General features: G+C 52.7%; 1 protein-coding gene across 1 annotated transcript in view; it reads left to right on the top strand.

The window, feature by feature from the left end:
* Positions 1-27: 27 nt before the first annotated feature.
* The window catches only part of TLN1 (talin 1), a 30,469-nt gene continuing 10,219 nt past the window's right edge, over positions 28-20,277 (top strand). Inside the window, exons 1-34 of the mRNA XM_008141924.3 lie at positions 28-161; positions 5,571-5,733; positions 5,977-6,074; positions 6,326-6,455; positions 6,544-6,696; positions 6,957-7,099; positions 7,191-7,318; positions 8,039-8,099; positions 8,738-8,842; positions 9,161-9,316; positions 10,090-10,191; positions 10,359-10,435; positions 10,666-10,846; positions 11,021-11,134; positions 11,247-11,355; positions 11,582-11,790; positions 11,955-12,053; positions 13,045-13,212; positions 13,387-13,681; positions 14,170-14,336; positions 15,169-15,297; positions 15,474-15,590; positions 15,692-15,805; positions 16,009-16,143; positions 16,299-16,427; positions 16,609-16,711; positions 16,834-17,042; positions 17,418-17,537; positions 17,703-17,900; positions 18,068-18,207; positions 18,393-18,486; positions 18,573-18,662; positions 18,774-18,896; positions 19,927-20,070. Of these exons, the coding sequence (XP_008140146.2) occupies positions 5,604-5,733; positions 5,977-6,074; positions 6,326-6,455; positions 6,544-6,696; positions 6,957-7,099; positions 7,191-7,318; positions 8,039-8,099; positions 8,738-8,842; positions 9,161-9,316; positions 10,090-10,191; positions 10,359-10,435; positions 10,666-10,846; positions 11,021-11,134; positions 11,247-11,355; positions 11,582-11,790; positions 11,955-12,053; positions 13,045-13,212; positions 13,387-13,681; positions 14,170-14,336; positions 15,169-15,297; positions 15,474-15,590; positions 15,692-15,805; positions 16,009-16,143; positions 16,299-16,427; positions 16,609-16,711; positions 16,834-17,042; positions 17,418-17,537; positions 17,703-17,900; positions 18,068-18,207; positions 18,393-18,486; positions 18,573-18,662; positions 18,774-18,896; positions 19,927-20,070 (4,470 nt within the window). The 5' untranslated portion in view covers positions 28-161; positions 5,571-5,603. The remainder of the gene's footprint in view (positions 162-5,570; positions 5,734-5,976; positions 6,075-6,325; positions 6,456-6,543; positions 6,697-6,956; positions 7,100-7,190; positions 7,319-8,038; positions 8,100-8,737; positions 8,843-9,160; positions 9,317-10,089; positions 10,192-10,358; positions 10,436-10,665; positions 10,847-11,020; positions 11,135-11,246; positions 11,356-11,581; positions 11,791-11,954; positions 12,054-13,044; positions 13,213-13,386; positions 13,682-14,169; positions 14,337-15,168; positions 15,298-15,473; positions 15,591-15,691; positions 15,806-16,008; positions 16,144-16,298; positions 16,428-16,608; positions 16,712-16,833; positions 17,043-17,417; positions 17,538-17,702; positions 17,901-18,067; positions 18,208-18,392; positions 18,487-18,572; positions 18,663-18,773; positions 18,897-19,926; positions 20,071-20,277) is intronic.

Below are 20,277 nucleotides of genomic sequence, written 5' to 3'. Positions count from 1 at the left end.
ATAGAGCGCGGGCCCAGGGCGCCGCCCACGGGTGGGGGACGTTCCGGGGACGGAAGTGGCCTAGAGAGTGCCGAAGGGAGGGCGAGGCCGGATCTCGAGAGTCACCGGGAGAACGAGCCGGCTAGCGGGCCGGCGGGCGGGGCGTAAGCCAGGCAGCGCAGGTACGTCCGACCGGGCCGAGCGGGAGCTCTTGGGTGGGGCCGCGAGGCCAGGCCCGGGAGGCGGGCGGGCGGGGCCCCTGACTCTCCTGCGCCTCCTGTTTCGGGGCTGGGAGAGGTCAGCGTCCAGTCTATTTTGGCTTGGGCTCGGAATTTAAAGGAGACCCTTGTGCGGGAGCCAGGCCCTGCTGGGAGCAATCCTCTGACTCGGATACGTTTTGGGGAGGATGGCGAATGGGGTGACAGTGAGGTGCAGGGCGGGGATCGGCTTTGAGGTTTGCCGATAGCGAGCATGTGGGTAGGAAAGCTTTGGGTGAACCTGGGATTAGGTGGAATTGCGTTTAGGAATCAAGGTTACTTTATAAGTTATAGAGCCCGGGTTAAAAATTTAGAGTTACTAGTGTGTCAGGTCGGTTGGATGTATGTAAAGTTTAGATTAAGGTCATTATTTTGTTTTCTAGGATGGCCAGCGTAAGTCAGCGTTCAGGGTCAACAACAGGAATTGGTTAGAAATTCAGTTTTTAGGGATTAGAGAACCATTGGCATAGTCAGTTTTAGGACTAAATAGTGGAGGGATGGGTCAGGAAAGGGATAAATGTCAAAGCCGGTTTTGGGAAACAGGAAACAAATGAAGGTCAAGGTTAATGTTAGGAATTAGGGTCAGTTCTAAAGGTTGTGGTTGAGGTCAGGGTAGATGACCTGAGGGAAGTAAAATTTAAGGAATTGACAGTTCCAAATCTGAGCTTTCCCATCACTTCATAGCGCTCTCCCACCATTTGCACTCACTCATTCATCTGCATGCTTCTTAGTCATCTGCTGACACCCAGCCCAACAGAACTAGCAAGTAACCCTGGTCCATGCTATGTGCCATCCCCTGATTCTGAGCCTCCTTAATTTCTTGGTCTAGTTGTAGATCCCCTTCCCCCACTCCCCAAACAGAAAAGAGGAAATGAGACCCAAAGAGGAAACTGGGTCTTGCAGATCCCACGCCCAGCCAGGCCACTGACCACACCCCCAAGTCACTCCCAGCATGACCCTGTCACTGACCATAGCACTATCCCTTACTCAGTCTGACCCAGTCCCTGGCTGCATCCCATCCCCCCTCCACAACTCCAGCTTTACTTAGACACTACCAGTGTCCCTTCACTCTTCCTCCATCCCAGCCTAATTTAGCCACTGACCACAGCCCCATCTCTTCTCAGCCTCTGTAGCCTGGCCTAGCCTCTGACCTCACTTCATCACTCCCTGATTTAGCCACTGTCCACATAATTATTCTTCCCCTTCTCCCAGCCTGATCCGGTGACTGATTATCCTACTACCATCTTCCCCAGCCTCCCTCTATACCTTGTCTTCCCCATTTCCAGCCCGATACACTCACTAACCCCATCCCTTCTTCTTTTTTTTTTCTTTTTTTAATTTTAAGAGGAGGTATGCACATGCTTTTGATTTTTATTTTAAATTACAGTTGGCATGTATTAATTTCAGGTGTGCAACAGGGTGTTTAGGCATTTATATACCTTACAAAGTGATCACACCAATAAGTCTAGTACCCATCTGGCACAGTGCACTAACCTTCTGCCCCTACCTAGTACTAACTAACCACATCCCGGTTCCCTTTTCCCCGCAGCCTGACCACATCCCCTAACCACAGCCTCATCTTCACATTCCCAGCTCAGCCTGATCCTTCCTTTCCCCCTTCCCAGTTTCTCACCGAAACTCCAGCTGCCCCAGCTACTGAGTGGCTATTAATGACAAGAAGCCAGGCCCTTTGGGTTCTGGTCCCTGGTGGTTGACAGAACATACTGTCATCAGGTCCTGTCTGTTCTGCCTCTTAAACTTTCTAATGAGTGACATCCTTCTCTCCACTATTCTATCTCTGGCTTCATTACCTCTCACTTGTGCAAACGCAGTGTCTAGTTTCTAATCTCCAAGGTAACTGCCAGAGTTGTTTTTCTAAAGTCCAGTCCTGCCATTTCCCTTCTCTACTCACAGCCTCCCTGAGCCGCCTGCTACCCTCCAGTAGGTCACATCCCTCATACTTCTCTCTAGTCCTCCGTGGCCTTGTCATCTAACCCTGACTTCCCCGTCACTGCTCCCTTGCAGGTACCCTGTGCTTCAGCCAGCCTGTCTACTCACTTCCCTGAATGCTCCTACGTGACTTCCTGCTTCTTCACCTTTTGCTTATGCTATTCTCTCTGCCTGGAATGCTGCCCCTGACTCATCGGCGGCTGGTATAGTGGAGAGCTTGGGCTTTGGAGTCAGAGAGACCTGGGTTCGGATCGTGGCTTCACAACTTAGGTGTGTGACTTTGGACAAGTAACCTTGAAGACGTGTTTCACGTCTTTGAACCTCAGTTTTATAATCTGTAAAAATGGAAATAATGACACCTACCTTGCAGGGTTGTTGTAAGGATTGAATGAAATTATGTATACCAAGCAATGGACATATAGTAAATAAAAAGATAGATCACTGTTATCTTTATATTACCTTTATTTTTTAAAATCCTAACTTCTAAGGACATTTCTCATGGAGTCTTTTTGGTCCTCCTTCCCTAACCTGAAGGCATCCTCCCCTGAGCACACACCTCTTGGCTTTGACCACATCCTGCCCTCTAATAACAATTCTGTGCTTAACTTATCCACTAATCTGACTGGGAGCCCCGTGAGAGCAAAAACTAGGTAGGGCTTACTCTTGGTTCCCAGGGTCTTCCCTACACCGGGACTTCAGAAATGCTTGCTGGGTGAATGGAGGGAGAATATCTACATAAGGGGAGAAGAGATGTGGGGCGACAGTTGTGCTTGCTGATAGAGGTGTGTTTGTGGGGAAGCTGTGTGTGTGGCATGAGGTCTTTATGGGAAGATAATGTGGTTGTGATGGGATCTGTGTAGGGGCTGTGCTTTGGAGATAATGTGTATCTAGAGACAGTGTGAGTAGCTTTGTGGAAAAAAGCTCTGTGCATAGGCTCTTTTGGGGTATATTTGGGGAGAATGAATGTGCATGGATAAGGGTAAAGGTGAGGAGAGGCTGTGTTGCGAGAGGTCAGGTCCAGACCTTTAGCTGCCCAGTCCAGCCCGAAATGAGCCTCCAGCAACTTGAGGCCGGATATGTCAGTCTCACCCACAACCCTCACCACTCCCCCTCCTCGCGGTTGCGGACTCAGAAGCCAAATTTGGTAACAGACTGAGTGTTACTCCCCCAACCCTCTTCCATTCTGACTCTGTAGCTTTCTCTCTCCCTTTGTCCCTCCTGTAACTCCCTCCCTATCTTTCTGCACGTCTGTTTGTGGGTATCTGCTCTGACTGTATTCTCCATGTGCCCCAAATTCCTTATCCCCAGTATACTTACATTCCATTCCTTGCTGGGATTTGACCTCCTGTTCTCCATTCCCCCCCCCCCCACTCCAATTGCCCAACTCCTCTGGAATGTATCTCAGGAATGTCTTGAGGGAGGAGGAGTTCCCTGGGAGGGGGACATGAGGAGGAGGGGGTGTTGTTGTTGCTGTTCCTCCATAAAACATGGAAAGGGTAAGAAAGTTCTCAGGCCAGAGCAGGAACTAGGTATACTTCCAGGGGCCTTGTTCTATGCCCTCATCACCCTCAATTCACTCCTCCGTTCCCTTTCCTCCCCACCCTCTTGTAACTGTGGATGTCCACTCAGGACCAGCCTGGGAGTAGGGGTAGGCATGACTCAACTCCCTTATCGGGGTCTCACCAGAGGTTTCCGTACTTGAGGAAGAAGGGGGTGCCCATATGTCCGGAGGAAATGGGGGGGAGATGTGCAATTTCAGCTTCGGGTGGAGGGTCCTTTCAGTCTTGCCCTCGGCTCCTCTGACTCCTCCACCAGCTTCGCTCCAAACCTCCAGAGACCCCCACATCCAGGTCTGTCCACCTACTGGGAGAAGTGCCCGAGGAATGGGGAGGTGGGCAGAGAGCTGGAACTGGGGAGACTGGGAGGGTGCTCTCTTGTTTGGCAGTAAAGAGAGAGCGAGCCGTGGTTTCCTCTCTTTTGAGACTCTCGGCTGTTGAGGATGTCAAAATGGTCCATTAGACCCTAACCCAGGCCCTTCCTTGTCTCCTGTTTCTACCTAAATTTTCAGTCCCCTACATCCCATCCTTTCTAACTTCTTCACCCCAAAAGATATACCCCTTCCCAACTTCTCTGGTACTCAGCTGTCTTCTGTATCCCAACACCTAATTCTGCTTCCAACTTTGCCCCTAATCCTGCTATCCCACTTGGGGCTAGCAATTTACCAGGAGGTGACCGGGCAGCCTGGATGTGCTCACTCAGTTAAGAAGCCAATCCCCTCACGGAGCTGGGTCACATCATCAGCTGCCAGGCAGACTTGTCTTCCCTTCCCGTGCACTGTGCGCCACCTGCCGCTTCTAGTGGCTCCTCCAGCCCACTAAGAATTGGTGCCAGGAGGGCGGTGGCGGGCAGGTTGGGACTAGTATCCTGAGAAGCACTGAAAATACCATCGGGGAGGGAGCGGAGACGGAGGGAGAGTCTGAGGAGGACTTGCTGAAGAGGAGAGTGTAGGAGGGGTTGTGAGGATGTGTTGACTTAGAAGGAGCAGAGACTGGATTAGAAGAACCGGGCTCTTTCTCTGACCTGCCTTGAAACTGCCCCCCCACCCCCGCACCCTTCTTCAACAGGGTCTGATTCTTTCTGCAAAATTGGAGAGTTGATTAGATAATTTCTGAGATCCCTTTGGATTAGAGGGTCACTATTCTAGCTTGATTGCCAGGGAAGCCAAATATGGGCAAAGCTCCTTGAACATCTCACGTTAGAGGAAAGCTGGGACAGGAGTGCGTCTAGGCGGCTTGAACAGCCAGTATTTGGTCTTCCTGCCAGACTAGCCAGAGCCAGTGTTTGCAGGCTTCAAAAGCCCTTCGGAATTATCTAATATAACATCTTCACGTTGTAGAGAAGGAAGCTGACGCTGTGAGAGAAGGTCACATGATGAGTCAGGGCAGAGCTCTGAAAATTCCAGACAGGGAAAAGCCAGCAAGCAGGATTCCATGTGAGACAGACAGAAAAAGACTGAACCAGGAAAACGATGAAAACAAGGCAGAGTCGGGCTGGGAAAGGAGCAAGAGAGAGACACTTAGAAGAAAGAAAGGAGGCACAGATTCTAGTGGTGAGGACAGGGCGCTGTCCCAGGCAACATGGAATTCCAGACCTGCTCTTGCGCCTTGCACACCAGCTTCTCCTTCAGATGTCTTAGATGGTTAGGACGGGTCCTTTTGATATAACTAATCTTTCACTCTTTAAAATTATTAAATAAAACAAAAACAGCCTCATTACTGTCTGTTTTGGTGAGTCCCTTTCAAAAACACCCCTCCCTGGGACTCCATGTGGGAGACCTTCTCTCCTCCTGTGAGGGTGTCCTAACACCCTGATGCCATGGGCCAGGTGTAGCCAGGCTGGAGAAGAGAAGCTGCCACCATGGTTGCGCTTTCGCTGAAGATCAGCATTGGGAATGTGGTGAAGACGATGCAGTTCGAGCCGTCCACCATGGTGTACGATGCTTGTCGCATGATCCGTGAACGTATTCCAGAGGCACCAGCTGGCCCTCGTGAGTCTGATTACCCATGTGGCTGGGGCAGGATTGCTCGGTCCCTTCTGTGTTCCCAGGCTCTTGGCCTTGAGGGATGACCCTGTTGCTCCCTCAGGCTACTCACCCCTCAGGTCTGTGCTCCATGGTTCCCGCCCTCCCCTGTTAGCCCGGAGTCCCTGAGGAAATAGTGAGGGCAGTGATGCAGCCATTCAGCCACTTCGGGGTCCTCATAAGTCTGAGGTGATCCATCCTCTCTTTTAGCCAGCGACTTTGGGCTGTTTCTGTCAGATGATGACCCCAAAAAGGGTATATGGCTGGAGGCCGGGAAAGCTTTGGATTACTACATGCTCCGAAATGGGGTGAGTATCACTGCATCAAGGATCACCAACATCCTCTTCCATCAACTTCCTGGTTCCACCTCCTATTTTCAGCACTCACATCTGTTGTCTCTGATCCCTCCCGTGCTTTCTATTACAAGCAGTCATAATACCCTGATATTGAGTGAGCCATTCTAGTCCTTCTTGTAATCTTTCCTCCCTCTGGCCGTGTTAAAAGGAAGTAATGCCTCTAGCTTCAAGCGGGCCCCTATCTCCTATTCCTGCCCCAACAGGACACCATGGAGTACAGGAAGAAGCAGAGGCCCCTGAAGATCCGCATGCTGGATGGGACTGTGAAGACTATCATGGTGGATGACTCTAAGACCGTCACGGATATGCTCATGACTATCTGCGCCCGTATCGGTAAGGGGGCTGAGGGCTCAGGAGGGAGGCTCCAACTCTGGCAAAAGATGCAGCTACCTACCCCTCCCTCCTTCCCTCCCTCCTCCAGGCATCACCAACCATGACGAATACTCTCTGGTTCGGGAGCTGATGGAAGAGAAAAAGGAGGAGGTGACAGGCACCTTACGAAAGGACAAGACACTGCTACGAGACGAAAAGAAGATGGAGAAACTAAAGCAGAAATTGCACACAGATGATGAGTGTAAGCGGAAGTAGAAAACAGTGGGCCCTAGAAATGGTCAGGGTGGCAGGGGTCAGCCATTTATTTTTATTTATTGAACACCTGCTTTTGCAAGCACTGCTTTAGACACTGGGGATGCATCAGTAATCAAACAAAGTCCTATACGCACAGAACTTAGCCTATGAGCGAGAGAAGGTAGGAGATGAAGAAATGAACAGACAAAAAGCCAGAGAGAGCACAGGGGCCATGGGGCTCGGCACTGAGCAGACTCTGTGTCCCAGTGAACTGGCTGGACCACGGCCGCACACTGAGGGAACAAGGCGTGGAGGAGAACGAGACGCTTCTGCTGCGGAGGAAGTTCTTCTACTCGGACCAGAACGTGGACTCCCGGGACCCTGTACAGCTGAACCTTCTCTATGTGCAGGTGTGGAGAGGACTTGCCTGGGGCAGTGGAGGGCGGGAGAGGGGACAGTGAGGGGCACACAACATTCACCTCCTTTCCCTCTGCTCGCCAGGCACGAGATGATATCCTGAATGGCTCCCACCCTGTCTCCTTTGACAAGGCCTGCGAGTTTGCTGGTTTCCAATGCCAGATCCAGTTTGGGCCCCACAATGAGCAGAAGCACAAGGCGGGCTTCCTTGAGTGAGTGACTCACATTCCACCCCCCCGTCAGCGCCCAGGACTCTCTGCCTTTGTGGCCCCAATAGTCTGTCTCCATCCCAGGCCTTCTCACCCCACTTTCTCTCCTGAGGTGCCAGGGTTTGACCACATGGGTACCCTTTTAGCTTCTATCAGCCATTTGTCTCCTTCCTGACCCAATGTGGAATATGAATATAGTTCAGATCTCTTCCCCTGCTGTGTATGTCTGAAGCAGGCATATAGCTTTCTTGAGAGTCTCTGGAGAATTCTACTGCAGTAGCCAGAGGGAAACATAGGGTACATTTTTACTCATCAGGAACATTAGCTTTAAAAAGTCTCCAGTCTTCATCCTCTGGTATTGCCCAGAATGTAGAGTTTGGCGGCGCCTCCTCAGCTTCCTACAGGCATGGTCATCCTAGTGAGCGCCTTCTGCTCCTGGCTCCCTGAAATCATGCTCTTGACCCTCTTTCCCTCAGGGACGGAGCCTCCACCTCAAGTTCCCTCAGCCCCTTTCCCTGTAGGGAGAGACACAGGCTGCATTCAAGAGCTAATGCTAAGTCACCTCGATTTCAGGAACAATTCGGACTCTGTTCCCTCAGAGTCTTCCTTCTCCTTAAAGCTAACACTGTCCTAGACATCTCCTCACACCCCTAGGCCCACAGTCATGGCCCTTATGTCCCTGATGCCATCCACTACATGCTGACCCTCCCTTTTCTGGTGTAGCCTGAAGGACTTCCTGCCCAAGGAGTATGTGAAGCAGAAGGGAGAACGTAAGATCTTTCAGGTGAATGGGGACGGGGAAATGTTTGGGATGATGTGGGAGCTTTGCTGCTTAATCCTACTGACTAAATGGATCCCTGCCCCCTCCCATCTGCTCCCACCTCGCTTCTACCCACCACGCTGTGCTCCCACCTTTCCTGTGCCAAGAAAGCAGAAGACTTGGGCTTAAAGTCTCAGCTCCATCACTGTATTTGCCGTGGAATTCAATTCAATATTCCTGTTTTCTTTTGTTTACCTCTAACATGGGGTAACAGTACCTACCCTGCGTAGGGTTGATAGGCGAATCGTATGAGATAGGATAGCTGAAATCACTGTGAAAAGTATGTCTTTGTACAAATGTAAGGTGTTATCCCCACTCTGAATATTCAGCCCAAAAGGCCATCTAGTTGACCTACTTCCTAACTATCCATTCATGCCTCCAGAATGTCTGCAAGTTCCTTACCTGTATCCCTTGAACTTTGCTCCTGCAGATCCTTTATCAGCCCCAACGCTTCACCCTCTCATTTCTCATACTCTGCACTCCCTCACCTTTCCTTTACCCCCTAATCTTCTCCCTTACAGTTAACATCCCAACCTAACTCCTTGTCTGTGATATTATCCTCCCCATAGTTTGTTAAATCTTTTCTCATTTCATGCTCTAAGGCACACAAGAATTGTGGACAGATGAGTGAGATTGAGGCCAAGGTACGCTACGTCAAGCTAGCCCGTTCTCTCAAGACCTATGGTGTCTCCTTCTTCCTGGTTAAGGTGGGTTATGGACCTTTTCACTGCCCTCCTTGCTTCTGCTCTTAAGTCTGGTCCTGCCCTTAGTCTCGTTTCCCAGCATTCTCTACCTTGTGAAAGCTTGCCTGTTGTCAGTTCTCCACCACCACATCCCTCCCTACCCTCTATTTTCCCTCCCTTTTCCTTTTCCCTAAAGTAGCCTTGTCCTGGGCCCATCCATACACACCCTAGTTTAGCGCTCCTGCCCACCTCAGCACCCCCTTGTGGTCCTGATCTGAACTAACCACTCACTTGTCATTCAACCTCTGACCTCTAACGCCAACAACAACCTCCGCCTCACAGGAAAAGATGAAAGGAAAGAACAAGCTGGTGCCCAGACTTCTGGGCATCACTAAGGAGTGTGTGATGCGAGTGGATGAGAAGACCAAAGAGGTGATCCAGGAATGGAATCTCACCAACATCAAACGCTGGGCTGCCTCTCCCAAGAGCTTCACCCTGGTGAGCCTGGGGGGCTCAGAGGGCAGGGCTTTGGAGTTTTCAGAGAATGGGCAGCTGGGAGGTCTTCCCACCTCCCTTGGGGCAGGTGAACTGAATGTGACTCCAGATAAAAAGGAGACCTTTGGAACTATTGCAGAATATGGAGGTTAAAGTGAAGGAGAGACTCCTAGAGAGTGAGGTGACGTTTAAATGAAACGCACTCTTTAAGATAAACAGAGCAAAATTGTAAACATTAAACTGGGATCACAGGAAATGGGGAGAGGGGAGAGAAAGGTGATAGAAAGCATGCCTTTCCTCTTTCCGCAGCAACCATGCACTGTAATATCCCCCTCTGGCTTTATATTTTGGTGTTAGGAATTGAAACTGATACCAACTTGACAAAGTGCCCTAATGAGAGAAATTAGTAAATGCTAGTTTTCAATTTTCAAAACTGGTGCTAACCTACAGGTGTGGTCATTTAATGGTAAATGTTAGTGTCCTTCTAATTTTATTACCCTGAGAGAAAAGAGATTTCCTAAATGGCATGTGTAGCATAAAGACCACTCCTCAGAAGTAAAATATTTCCTTCCAATGAGGAATATAGAGAAATAGGAGATTGATGAAGATGGAGAAGTAGAATGAGGTAAGCTTGTCCTAGAGGGCTGTTGGCCTGGGAAGAAACCCCATCAGCTCGACCTTGGGGCTCCCATCTTGCCCTTTTCCATCCAGGATAGATTACCAGGCTTTCCCCCTGAGCCTCCCCCCCCCCCCCCCCCCCCGCCTTGTCACCCTAGGATTTCGGGGACTACCAAGATGGCTACTACTCAGTACAGACAACTGAGGGGGAGCAGATCGCACAGCTCATCGCCGGCTACATAGATATCATCCTTAAGAAGGTGAGCACTGCCCCACCAGCCTTCTCTTTATCTCCTTTACCTTCTCCCCACGCTGCTCTGTTAGAAATGGGACCCAGCTTCTGGATAATGGCTGATTGGGGGGGAAAGAGTTTGCCTTTTCCTCACCTCCTCTTCTTTAACTCTTGTTCCTTTTTTCCTTTCTACAGAAAAAAAGCAAAGACCACTTTGGGATGGAGGGAGATGAGGAGTCTACTATGCTAGAGGACTCCGTGTCCCCCAAAAAGTACGAAGGGGGCCGGGCTGATCCCATCCTTCAGGGGCGGGGAAGGCCGGCCTTGACCCCACATAGTGTTGCGGGGTGTGGGATACTTAGAGCGGTCCTGTAACAAGTCGAAGGCTGTAAGGAGACCTCACACACCACCCAGACCGCAGGCCCTGCGAAGGCAGTAGAGCTGGTGGGAAGGGCCTGAGAGGAAGAAGGCCTGAGTGCTCCCCCGCGTGTCCCCTCTCTAGGTCGACAGTCCTTCAGCAGCAGTATAACCGGGTGGGGAAAGTGGAGCATGGCTCTGTGGCCCTGCCTGCCATCATGCGCTCTGGAGCCTCTGGTCCTGAGAACTTCCAGGTGGGCAGCATGCCACCTGCCCAGCAGCAGATTACCAGTGGCCAGATGCACCGAGGACACATGCCTCCTTTGGTGAGAGCGCCCCCACTGCCACCACCATGCTAGCCCGCCCCCAAACGCAGCTGGGCCCCGCCCCACGTCAGGCAGTCTCTTCCCCTGTCCCTATTTGTATTCCCCTCCCTGGCCTCAAGTTCTCACATACCTTCTCTTCGCTCTAAGTGTTCCCTCGCCCTCCTCTCCTTGTAGACCTCGGCCCAGCAGGCACTCACGGGAACCATCAACTCCAGCATGCAGGCTGTGCAGGCCGCTCAGGCCACGCTGGATGACTTCGACACTCTGCCCCCTCTGGGTCAGGATGCTGTGAGTATGGGATGGAGGAGAGGTCAGTGGTACTGAAGCTGGGACTCCAGGGAACAGGGTTGGGATTCATCAAAACAGAGCAGATCTTGAGGTGTGTTTCTCTTTCTCTCAGGCCTCTAAGGCCTGGCGGAAGAACAAGATGGATGAATCAAAGCATGAGATCCACTCCCAGGTAGATGCCATCACAGCCGGTACTGCCTCCGTGGTGAACCTGACAGCAGGTAGGCTGCAGGCCGAGCTCATTGTGTGGTGGGTTCGGAGGAGGGCGAGCGTGTGCAGGCACGACTACGACAGGCTCGGGTGTGACTGCACCTTGACTCATGGAAGGGACAGTGTGTGACGTCTCTCTCAGGACACGTGTGTGACTGCGTGCCTGTGACTGTGTTCCTTCCCAGCCATCGTCTAGTCTGCCCTGCCGCTCACACGTGCTCCCCTTCCTCCTCTCAGGGGACCCTGCTGAGACAGACTATACCGCAGTGGGCTGCGCAGTCACCACCATCTCCTCCAACCTGACGGAGATGTCCCGTGGCGTGAAGCTGCTGGCCGCCCTGCTGGAGGACGAAGGCAGCAGTGGCCGTCCCCTGCTGCAGGCAGCCAAGGGCCTCGCAGGCGCAGTGTCAGAACTGCTGCGCAGCGCCCAGCCAGCCAGCGCGGAGGTCAGGGGCCACGGGATGGAGCGGAGGAGGACAGAGGGTTCGAGCCCAAGGGAGAGGGGACAGTTCTAGTCACAGGATGGAAGTGCGGGAGCCCTGAGCATGTAGGACCCATGGGCATGTGGGCAGGGATTGGGCAGCTTCTGACTGGTGTTCACTCTCCACAGCCCCGTCAGAACCTGCTGCAAGCAGCTGGGAACGTGGGCCAGGCCAGTGGGGAGCTGTTGCAGCAAATTGGGGAAAGTGATACTGACCCCCACTTCCAGGTTGGTGACTTACCCAACCCCCAGAACCCCAGCTCCTAGGCGGTGACCTCTGATCCTGAGTCCAGTTCCTAGTCCTGCTGCTCTGAATTGACCCCTCAGAGCCAACCTGAACCTGTTTGCAGGAATGATACCGGGAACCTCCAATCCTTTTTTAGGGATGAGAATTCAGAACCTCTGAATCCAAACCTAACCTACTAACTGGTTCACCCTTGGTCCTAATTGATGATATATTTTAGCCACCTGTCCTCTTTTCCCTATCTTTCCCATACGTAACCCCGGCCCTAACTCGAGGACATCTTAAACCCCTCCAATCCTTTAGGCCTTACCACCTTGAGGACACTATTCCTCTAGCCCCTTCCCCACCCTATGCCAGTTTCCTCAGTTGACTTGTCATCCTGGATTTCCCATGCAGATATGTGCACCCAGAGGGTCTGGGGTTCGATCTCCCCACGATCCCCCCACGGTAACGGCCTCTGGCCTGGGCCTTCCCAGCTTTGTCCTCTGAGCCGCATACACTCGCTTCTGCACCTCTCCCCCAGCCTCCTGGGGAGCAGGACATGATGGGAGACAGGGAGGCAGGGCTTGGGAAATGGGATCAGGGAGGGTAGTGCAGGGACTTGTTCCCAAGACTCCAGGGTGACTGCTCCCAACCAAGATTGAGAAGAAATGAAGAAAAGAAGCTGGGGATGAGAGGGACCCTCAAAAGTACCTCCTCTGTCCATCCCACTGTAACAGTGCTGCCCTTCCCTCCCATCGCTGACCGAGTGTATCCGCCTCGCACATTTCTCCCTGTGGTGTAGGCTCTGTTTCTCTCGGTGTGGGTTCTGTTCTACTGGGTGCTCAAGGCAGGGGCTTGGGGTAGGTTCTGGTTGCTTCTGCATACTGTCCTGTGATTGGAGTCAGCGGGAATAATGAACCAGCTTACGCCTCTGAGAAGGGTCCAGGGATCCAAGCCTGATCTCAGGCCCTGCTGACCGCTTTTCTCTCACAGGAGGTGCTGATGCAGCTAGCCAAGGCCGTGGCAAGTGCTGCAGCTGCCCTGGTCCTCAAGGCCAAGAGTGTGGCCCAGCGGACAGAGGACTCAGGTCTTCAGACCCAGGTTATTGCTGCGGCAACTCAGTGTGCCCTGTCCACCTCCCAGCTGGTGGCCTGTACCAAGGTGAGTCCCAGAGGTTGCTGTAGCCCATGCCGAAGGCTGGTGCTGCCACCCACACAAGAGCCTCTTATTTTATGTCTTTGGTTCCCGTGGTCTCATTACCCAACCCAGTGACACACACCCCACCTCATGACTCCTTTCCCTTGCCTTCGTTTCTGACATTCAGTTTGCCCACAGGTGGTGGCACCTACAATCAGCTCACCTGTCTGCCAAGAGCAGCTGGTGGAGGCCGGACGACTGGTAGCCAAAGCTGTGGAGGGCTGTGTGTCCGCTTCCCAGGCAGCAACAGAGGATGGGCAGCTATTGAGGGGGGTTGGGGCGGCAGCCACAGCGGTCACCCAGGCCCTGAATGAACTGCTGCAGCACGTGAGGGCCCATGCCACTGGGGCCGGGCCTGCTGGCCGTTATGACCAGGCCACTGACACCATCCTTACTGTCACCGAGAACATCTTCAGCTCCATGGGCGATGCTGGTAAGGACACTACTCCTGGGAAGACAGAGAACCCCAGTGAGGTTCGCCAAGCCCATTGGCCATTCCCTTGCAGACCTGCCACCTCCCCCTGAGGACTCAGCACAGGAGACTGGGTTCCTGTGCTGCAGGAACAGAGCCCCTGCTCTGCCTTCCGAGGCGCATTGAAGAGTATACCAAAGTGTATATAAAAGCAAATGGAAAGCGGCTTTAGGCACTTTACTCCACCCCATCACTCCGTAAAGCCTTTACAAAACGTGTCTCATCCTATTTGCTGAAAATACCCATTGAAGACTGTTTCCCCTCCCATCAAAGCCCACTGGGAAATTTGTTTCCAAGATCCTAAATCCAGAAAATAATAATGCCAAGGAAATCTCTCAATAATTTCTCCCCAGTCTCCTTATGGTCACTAAAAGCTTCATCTCTGCCTTGTCTGCACCATTGTCCTGCACAGGACAGGGTCCTCACCTGATTGTGCCCTGTCCCCTCAGGTGAGATGGTACGACAGGCCCGCATCCTGGCCCAAGCCACCTCCGACCTGGTCAATGCCATCAAGGCTGATGCCGAAGGGGAGAGTGACCTGGAGAACTCCCGCAAGCTATTAAGCGCCGCCAAGATCCTGGCTGATGCCACAGCCAAGATGGTGGAGGCTGCCAAGGTACAGAGACTTCTGTGCAGACTCCCAGACCGGGCCCTGAAGGGAAGTAGACCAGTCCAGACGGTCACCCTCATCTGATGGGGAGACCCAGGTGAAGCAGAAAATACGAGAGAACAAATACAGGAGCTCTTAGGAAGTAAATATGTCCCTAGGCTGCTGGTGGACGGTGGCCCAAGCTTCCAGCCAGTATGATTCCCAGAGTCCTTGCTGCCTGATTGGCAACTGTACCCTTTTTCTTCCTTTGAGTCCAAGGTCTGCTCTTTCTCCTTTTCCCGACTTTGCTGCCACCATCTGCCTGGGTCCTCTGCTCCCTGGTCTCTCCTGTGAATGCTCATAGGCCTCAGTCCCAGGGCCTCCGCTGCTAGCACTGCAAAGACAAAGCAGTAGGACACGGGAACACAGGGTGCAGAGGACCATCAGGAAGAAGCCAAATGACTCCGCAGCCCCCTGGGCTCGGGGCTGTTTCAGTTTGCAGGAGTAATCAGGTCCCCTGCTTTGGTATTCCTGAGGTCCCTGCTCCAGACTGCATTCTTGTCCCAGAGAGTCCTGCTCACCCCCATTTGCCAGTGGGATTTTGTAGAGAGTGTGGGGAGGAATATGATCCCTTCCCCAAAGAGGAAACGAAACAGTTTCACCTAAAGAAGGGATTTCAGCATCCCCAAGGGAATCCAGAACCCACCTCAGATTTCCCATCCCCTTGCCTGAGGGCTCCTCTCAGTGGTGATCACTTTCAGTGGGGACATTAGATAGGATTTCAGGAGAAGAAGTCTGAGTCTGGAGAGGTCAGAGCAGAGCTTATTGAGGGTGCCGACTGTCTCCCTCCACCTCTCAGGGAGCAGCTGCCAACCCTGACAGTGAGGAGCAGCAGCAGCGGCTACGGGAGGCAGCTGAGGGCCTACGCATGGCGACTAATGCGGCTGCGCAGAATGCCATCAAGAAAAAGCTGGTGCAACGCCTGGAGGTGAGGCTGGGAAATAAACCAGGAGCAAGAGTATGCATGCAGTGGGAGGACTGAAACTGGGAGGGACGTGTGAAGAGAGTCACTTAATATTTCCTTGGCGGATGGCATGGCCAGGGTAGGCCAGGGACTGGGTATGGGAATGCCCGGGGCTTGTCCTGACTACTCCATCCTCACAGCACGCAGCCAAACAGGCTGCAGCCTCGGCTACACAGACCATCGCTGCGGCCCAACATGCAGCCTCCACCCCCAAGGTCTCTGCTGGCCCCCAGCCTCTGCTGGTGCAGAGCTGCAAGGTGAGACTCCAGGAAGCCTGGGGTGGGAGGAGGTGTGGGAGAGGAGGGACTTCCCCCAGCCTGGGGAGCGGGGGTGACTGTCATGACATTTTCACCTACAGGCTGTCGCAGAGCAGATTCCACTGCTGGTGCAAGGCGTCCGAGGGAGCCAGGCCCAGCCTGACAGTCCCAGTGCCCAGCTAGCACTCATTGCTGCCAGCCAGAGCTTCCTTCAGGCAAGGCACCCTCTCCCCACCTCTCAGACCAGATCCTTCCCACCCTCCTGTGTCCCCTATAGCCCCCACAATTTAAACCTCTGCCCATAGCCTCTGTCCCAGCACTCAGCCCAAATGCTCACCGCGTCCTGACTATCATCAGTCCTTGTACCGAGCCCAGAGGAAGGACGGCGCCCTTAATCTGCCGACCTCTTCCCCTACAGCCAGGCGGGAAGATGGTGGCAGCTGCGAAGGCCTCAGTGCCCACAATTCAGGACCAGGCTTCAGCCATGCAGCTGAGTCAGTGCGCCAAAAACCTCGGCACCGCCCTGGCTGAGCTCCGCACCGCTGCCCAGAAGGTATGGGAGCTGGCTGTCTTTTTGGAAGATGAGGGTGGAGTCCTGGGATAATGGGGAATCTGGAGAATAACCTAAAACGGGAATAATCGTGTAACCTGAATCACCAGTGGGACCTAGCGATACCTCCTCCATCCCAAACACCCATGTCATTGTAGGCTCAGGAAGCATGTGGGCCTTTGGAGATGGATTCTGCTCTGAGTTTGGTACAGAATCTAGAGAGAGACCTACAGGAGGTGAAGGCAGCTGCTCGAGACGGCAAGCTTAAACCCTTACCTGGGGAGACGGTAAGTATTCTTAAGATCTTATTCTTACTCAAACCCTGAAGTCTTTCTTCCCACCTATGCCCCAGAGCTTCCCAGAATTTCATTTAACTGCTGGCTGTCCCCAAGTAGCTTCTCAAGTTCCCTCTTCCCAGTTCCCTTTGTTTCTGCTCCCCCACCTCTGAGACTCCCCTTTTATCCCTAGATGGAGAAATGTGCCCAGGACCTGGGCAACAGCACCAAAGCAGTGAGCTCTGCCATCGCCCAGCTGCTGGGGGAGGTTGCCCAGGGCAATGAGAATTATGCAGGTCTGTGGGCAGGGCCAGAATGGGCATATGGTGAGGGGTACGGGGGAGTAGGAGCTGGATCACAGACGGGGCCTGGTGATGAAGGGGTTTTTACCCCCTTCCTTCCTCTCCTGTCTTCCCAGGTATTGCAGCACGGGACGTGGCAGGAGGACTGCGGTCCCTGGCCCAGGCCGCTAGGGGCGTAGCTGCCCTGACATCGGATCCTGCGGTGCAGGCCATTGTGCTTGACACGGCCAGCGATGTCCTGGACAAGGCCAGCAGCCTCATTGAGGAGGCAAAAAAGGCAACTGGCCATCCAGGAGACCCTGAGAACCAGCAGCGGCTTGCCCAGGTCAGGTATTGGGAAGGGGCTCCTTCCTCCCTCATCCCCAGATCCCAGGAGAAGGCCCACTCCAATGGGCAAAGCCTCATCTGCACTGACAAAGGGACAGCTTCTCCAGTCTGCTCTTGAGATCTGGACCCCGCCCTTTCTCCATCCTAGCACAAGTGTCTCAGTTAGGCTGAGGCAGGGGCCAGCTAAACACCAAGTTTGGGGAATTTGATCGCTGTTACTTGATACCCTAACTTCAGCCTACTCAGCTACAACACCCCCGTTCCCCTTTCACTTTCAGAGGCAGTAGAGCAGTTACGTTTTGTGTCCCATGGGTAGAGGAGGGGATCTCCCAAATGGTTTCCATTTTGACACCTCATCTCCTTCCTACCTCAGGTGGCTAAGGCCGTGACCCAGGCACTGAACCGCTGTGTCAGCTGCCTCCCTGGCCAGCGAGATGTGGATAACGCCCTGCGAGCAGTGGGAGATGCCAGCAAGCGACTCCTCAGTGACTCGGTAGGAGGCCTGGGGGCTTCTCCTTCCATCTCTAGACCTGTCCTTGAGCCTGACTTCCCAGACCTATTCCCTTTCATTGCTCCCAGGCTCTGGGCCCACCTCCCAGCATTCCTTGACCAAGTTCTCCCTCACATTCTTGCATCTGATGTCTCTCTGACCCTGCAGCTTCCTCCCAGCACCGGGACATTTCAAGAAGCTCAGAGCCGGTTGAATGAAGCAGCTGCTGGGCTGAATCAGGCAGCCACAGAGCTGGTGCAGGCCTCTCGGGGGACACCTCAGGACCTGGCTCGAGCCTCAGGTCGATTTGGACAGGACTTCAGCACCTTCCTGGAAGCTGGCGTGGAGATGGCCGGGCAGGCTCCGGTATGAAGAGGGTTAGATAAGACACCTGTGTGACCACGGAGTCCTTCCCTGCTCCTGGCTCCCTCCCCTCCCCAGTCTCTAGCAGTACTTGAGTGTGGACAGAAGATACCTTTTAGAGACAGGTAAGAAAGGACTGGACAATCTGTTGACTTCCTCACCTTCAACAGAGCCAGGAGGACCGGACCCAGGTTGTGTCCAATTTGAAGGGCATCTCCATGTCTTCAAGCAAACTCCTTCTGGCTGCCAAGGCCCTGTCCACAGACCCGGCTGCCCCCAACCTCAAGAGTCAGCTGGCTGCAGCTGCCCGGTAAGTAGGAGCTGGGAAGCCCAGCCCTAGGACATTGGAGAGACTGGGAAAAGGGGCATTTCACGAGATGTCCCTGGCTTAGAAGTGGTCCCATACAGAAGAGAAATAGCTAGAGACTCCCCGTATATATAGGACCCAGGAATGATGACCTGTGCACCCATTCACTGAACTCTCTGCTCCTCCAGGGCAGTGACTGACAGCATCAACCAGCTCATCACCATGTGCACCCAGCAGGCACCAGGCCAGAAAGAGTGTGACAATGCCCTGCGAGAACTGGAGGTGGGCGCTTGGCAGGGTTGAGGTTGGGGACGGTGTTCCGGGTTTGGGGTGAGAGAGGTGTCTTACTTGGCTCTCCACCTGCACAGACGGTGCGGGAACTCCTAGAGAACCCAGTCCAGCCCATCAGTGACATGTCCTACTTTGGCTGCCTGGACAGCGTAATGGAGAACTCAAAGGTAAGGGCAGCCGGGAACCCCGGAGGGCAGGGCAGGAATTGGAACCATCCAGGGGCTGCTCTGCCCCACTGATGACACAACCTGACTCCCTGGATACCCTCTGTTCCTCAGGTCCTGGGCGAGGCCATGACTGGCATCTCCCAAAATGCCAAGAATGGGAACCTGCCAGAGTTCGGAGAGGCCATTGCCACAGCTTCCAAGGCCCTCTGTGGGTTCACCGAGGCAGCTGCACAGGTCATTCTCCACGGTTCCTGGGATGCCCCTGCTTTCCCCACCCCGCCTCCTCACAGCCTGACACACGTTCTGTTTACCAAGCCGACTCTATGGACACGGGTTCTTTATCCCTCTTGGAGTACAGAGATTTGTCAGTAATCATAGAACACCAACAGTTCTGATCAGTGTCACCCCGAACCCTGGTGCTTTGGGTTATGATTACACTGTCCAACACTGGGCCTTTTCCAGCCCTCGCTTTCTTGGTATATACTAATTAGCATATGTCCATCATTTTTCACATAATTATTACTTCATTAAAGTACCAGTGACTAAATTTCCAGTTATCTGAGTTACCATTTAACTTTGCCTTTTTCTACATTATAAAATATAAAACAACCTGTGGTAACTGAGAATATTTTGCTTTAGTGTATGAATTCTTAATACTAGCTTGAGAGTTCCTCATTTTGACTTAAAAGCCTGCCGTCCAGCTCCCTCAGTCTCCCCTGGCTCCTGTTCCCTTTTGTGTTGGGTGGCCTTTAAATGGCTTGACTTATTCTGGAAGAGCATGAAGAGGAAAAAGCAAAGCTATCATGTGTCGAAGTACAAACCAAGCCTTATGATAGTTTTCCAAGCATACAGAAATTTTGGCAACCATTACACCCTTTCCTCTCTCCAAATCTCTGAAGCTTGGAGGAATTGTAAATGTTAATTAGCCTATTGACCTCCATAGTTTTAGAACTATGTCTTTAAAAGAGGCTTTGCATGCAGGGGGTGGGGTGGGGAGCTTTCTATAGTGTCACTATAGTTTACACATACCTTTAATTTGTTAATAACTTATTAGTGATGGTTTAACTTGTTAATAACCACTTTATTAATATTGTTTAATAACTTAAGTTGTGAATACCTAATTTGTATAGTTTATTAATATTTCTACTCACATAGAACCCCAATCACTAAACTTACTCCTACTCTCCTTTCTCCCCACTATCACTATTTGATTCCGACCTGAGGAGTATTCTTTATTCCTCACCCTGAATTTCTCTCTCCCCAGGCTGCTTATCTAGTTGGTGTCTCTGACCCCAACAGCCAAGCTGGACAGCAAGGGCTGGTGGAGCCCACACAGTTTGCCCGTGCAAACCAGGCAATTCAGATGGCCTGTCAGAGTTTAGGGGAGCCTGGCTGTACCCAAGCCCAGGTAACTCAAGGGAACAGGTATTATGGGCAAATCTGGGAAAGGATACTGAGCCAGGATGGACTGGCCCCATGGGGAACGGGGAGGGCAGAGAGCCATCTCTCAGCTCCCACACACAGCTTCTCTTTGGGTAACTGTCTTTTCCTGCCACATTTCTCATCATTCTTTCAGTTACTGCTGAGTTCAATTACTCTGTAGATGCTTGAACTT

Source organism: Eptesicus fuscus, chromosome 15 (assembly GCF_027574615.1).
Source record: "Eptesicus fuscus isolate TK198812 chromosome 15, DD_ASM_mEF_20220401, whole genome shotgun sequence".
In the NCBI taxonomy this organism is placed as follows: Eukaryota; Metazoa; Chordata; class Mammalia; order Chiroptera; family Vespertilionidae; genus Eptesicus; species Eptesicus fuscus.
The sequence above is the reverse complement of the archived record's forward strand: the minus strand, read 5'-3'. Positions and strand labels throughout refer to the sequence as shown.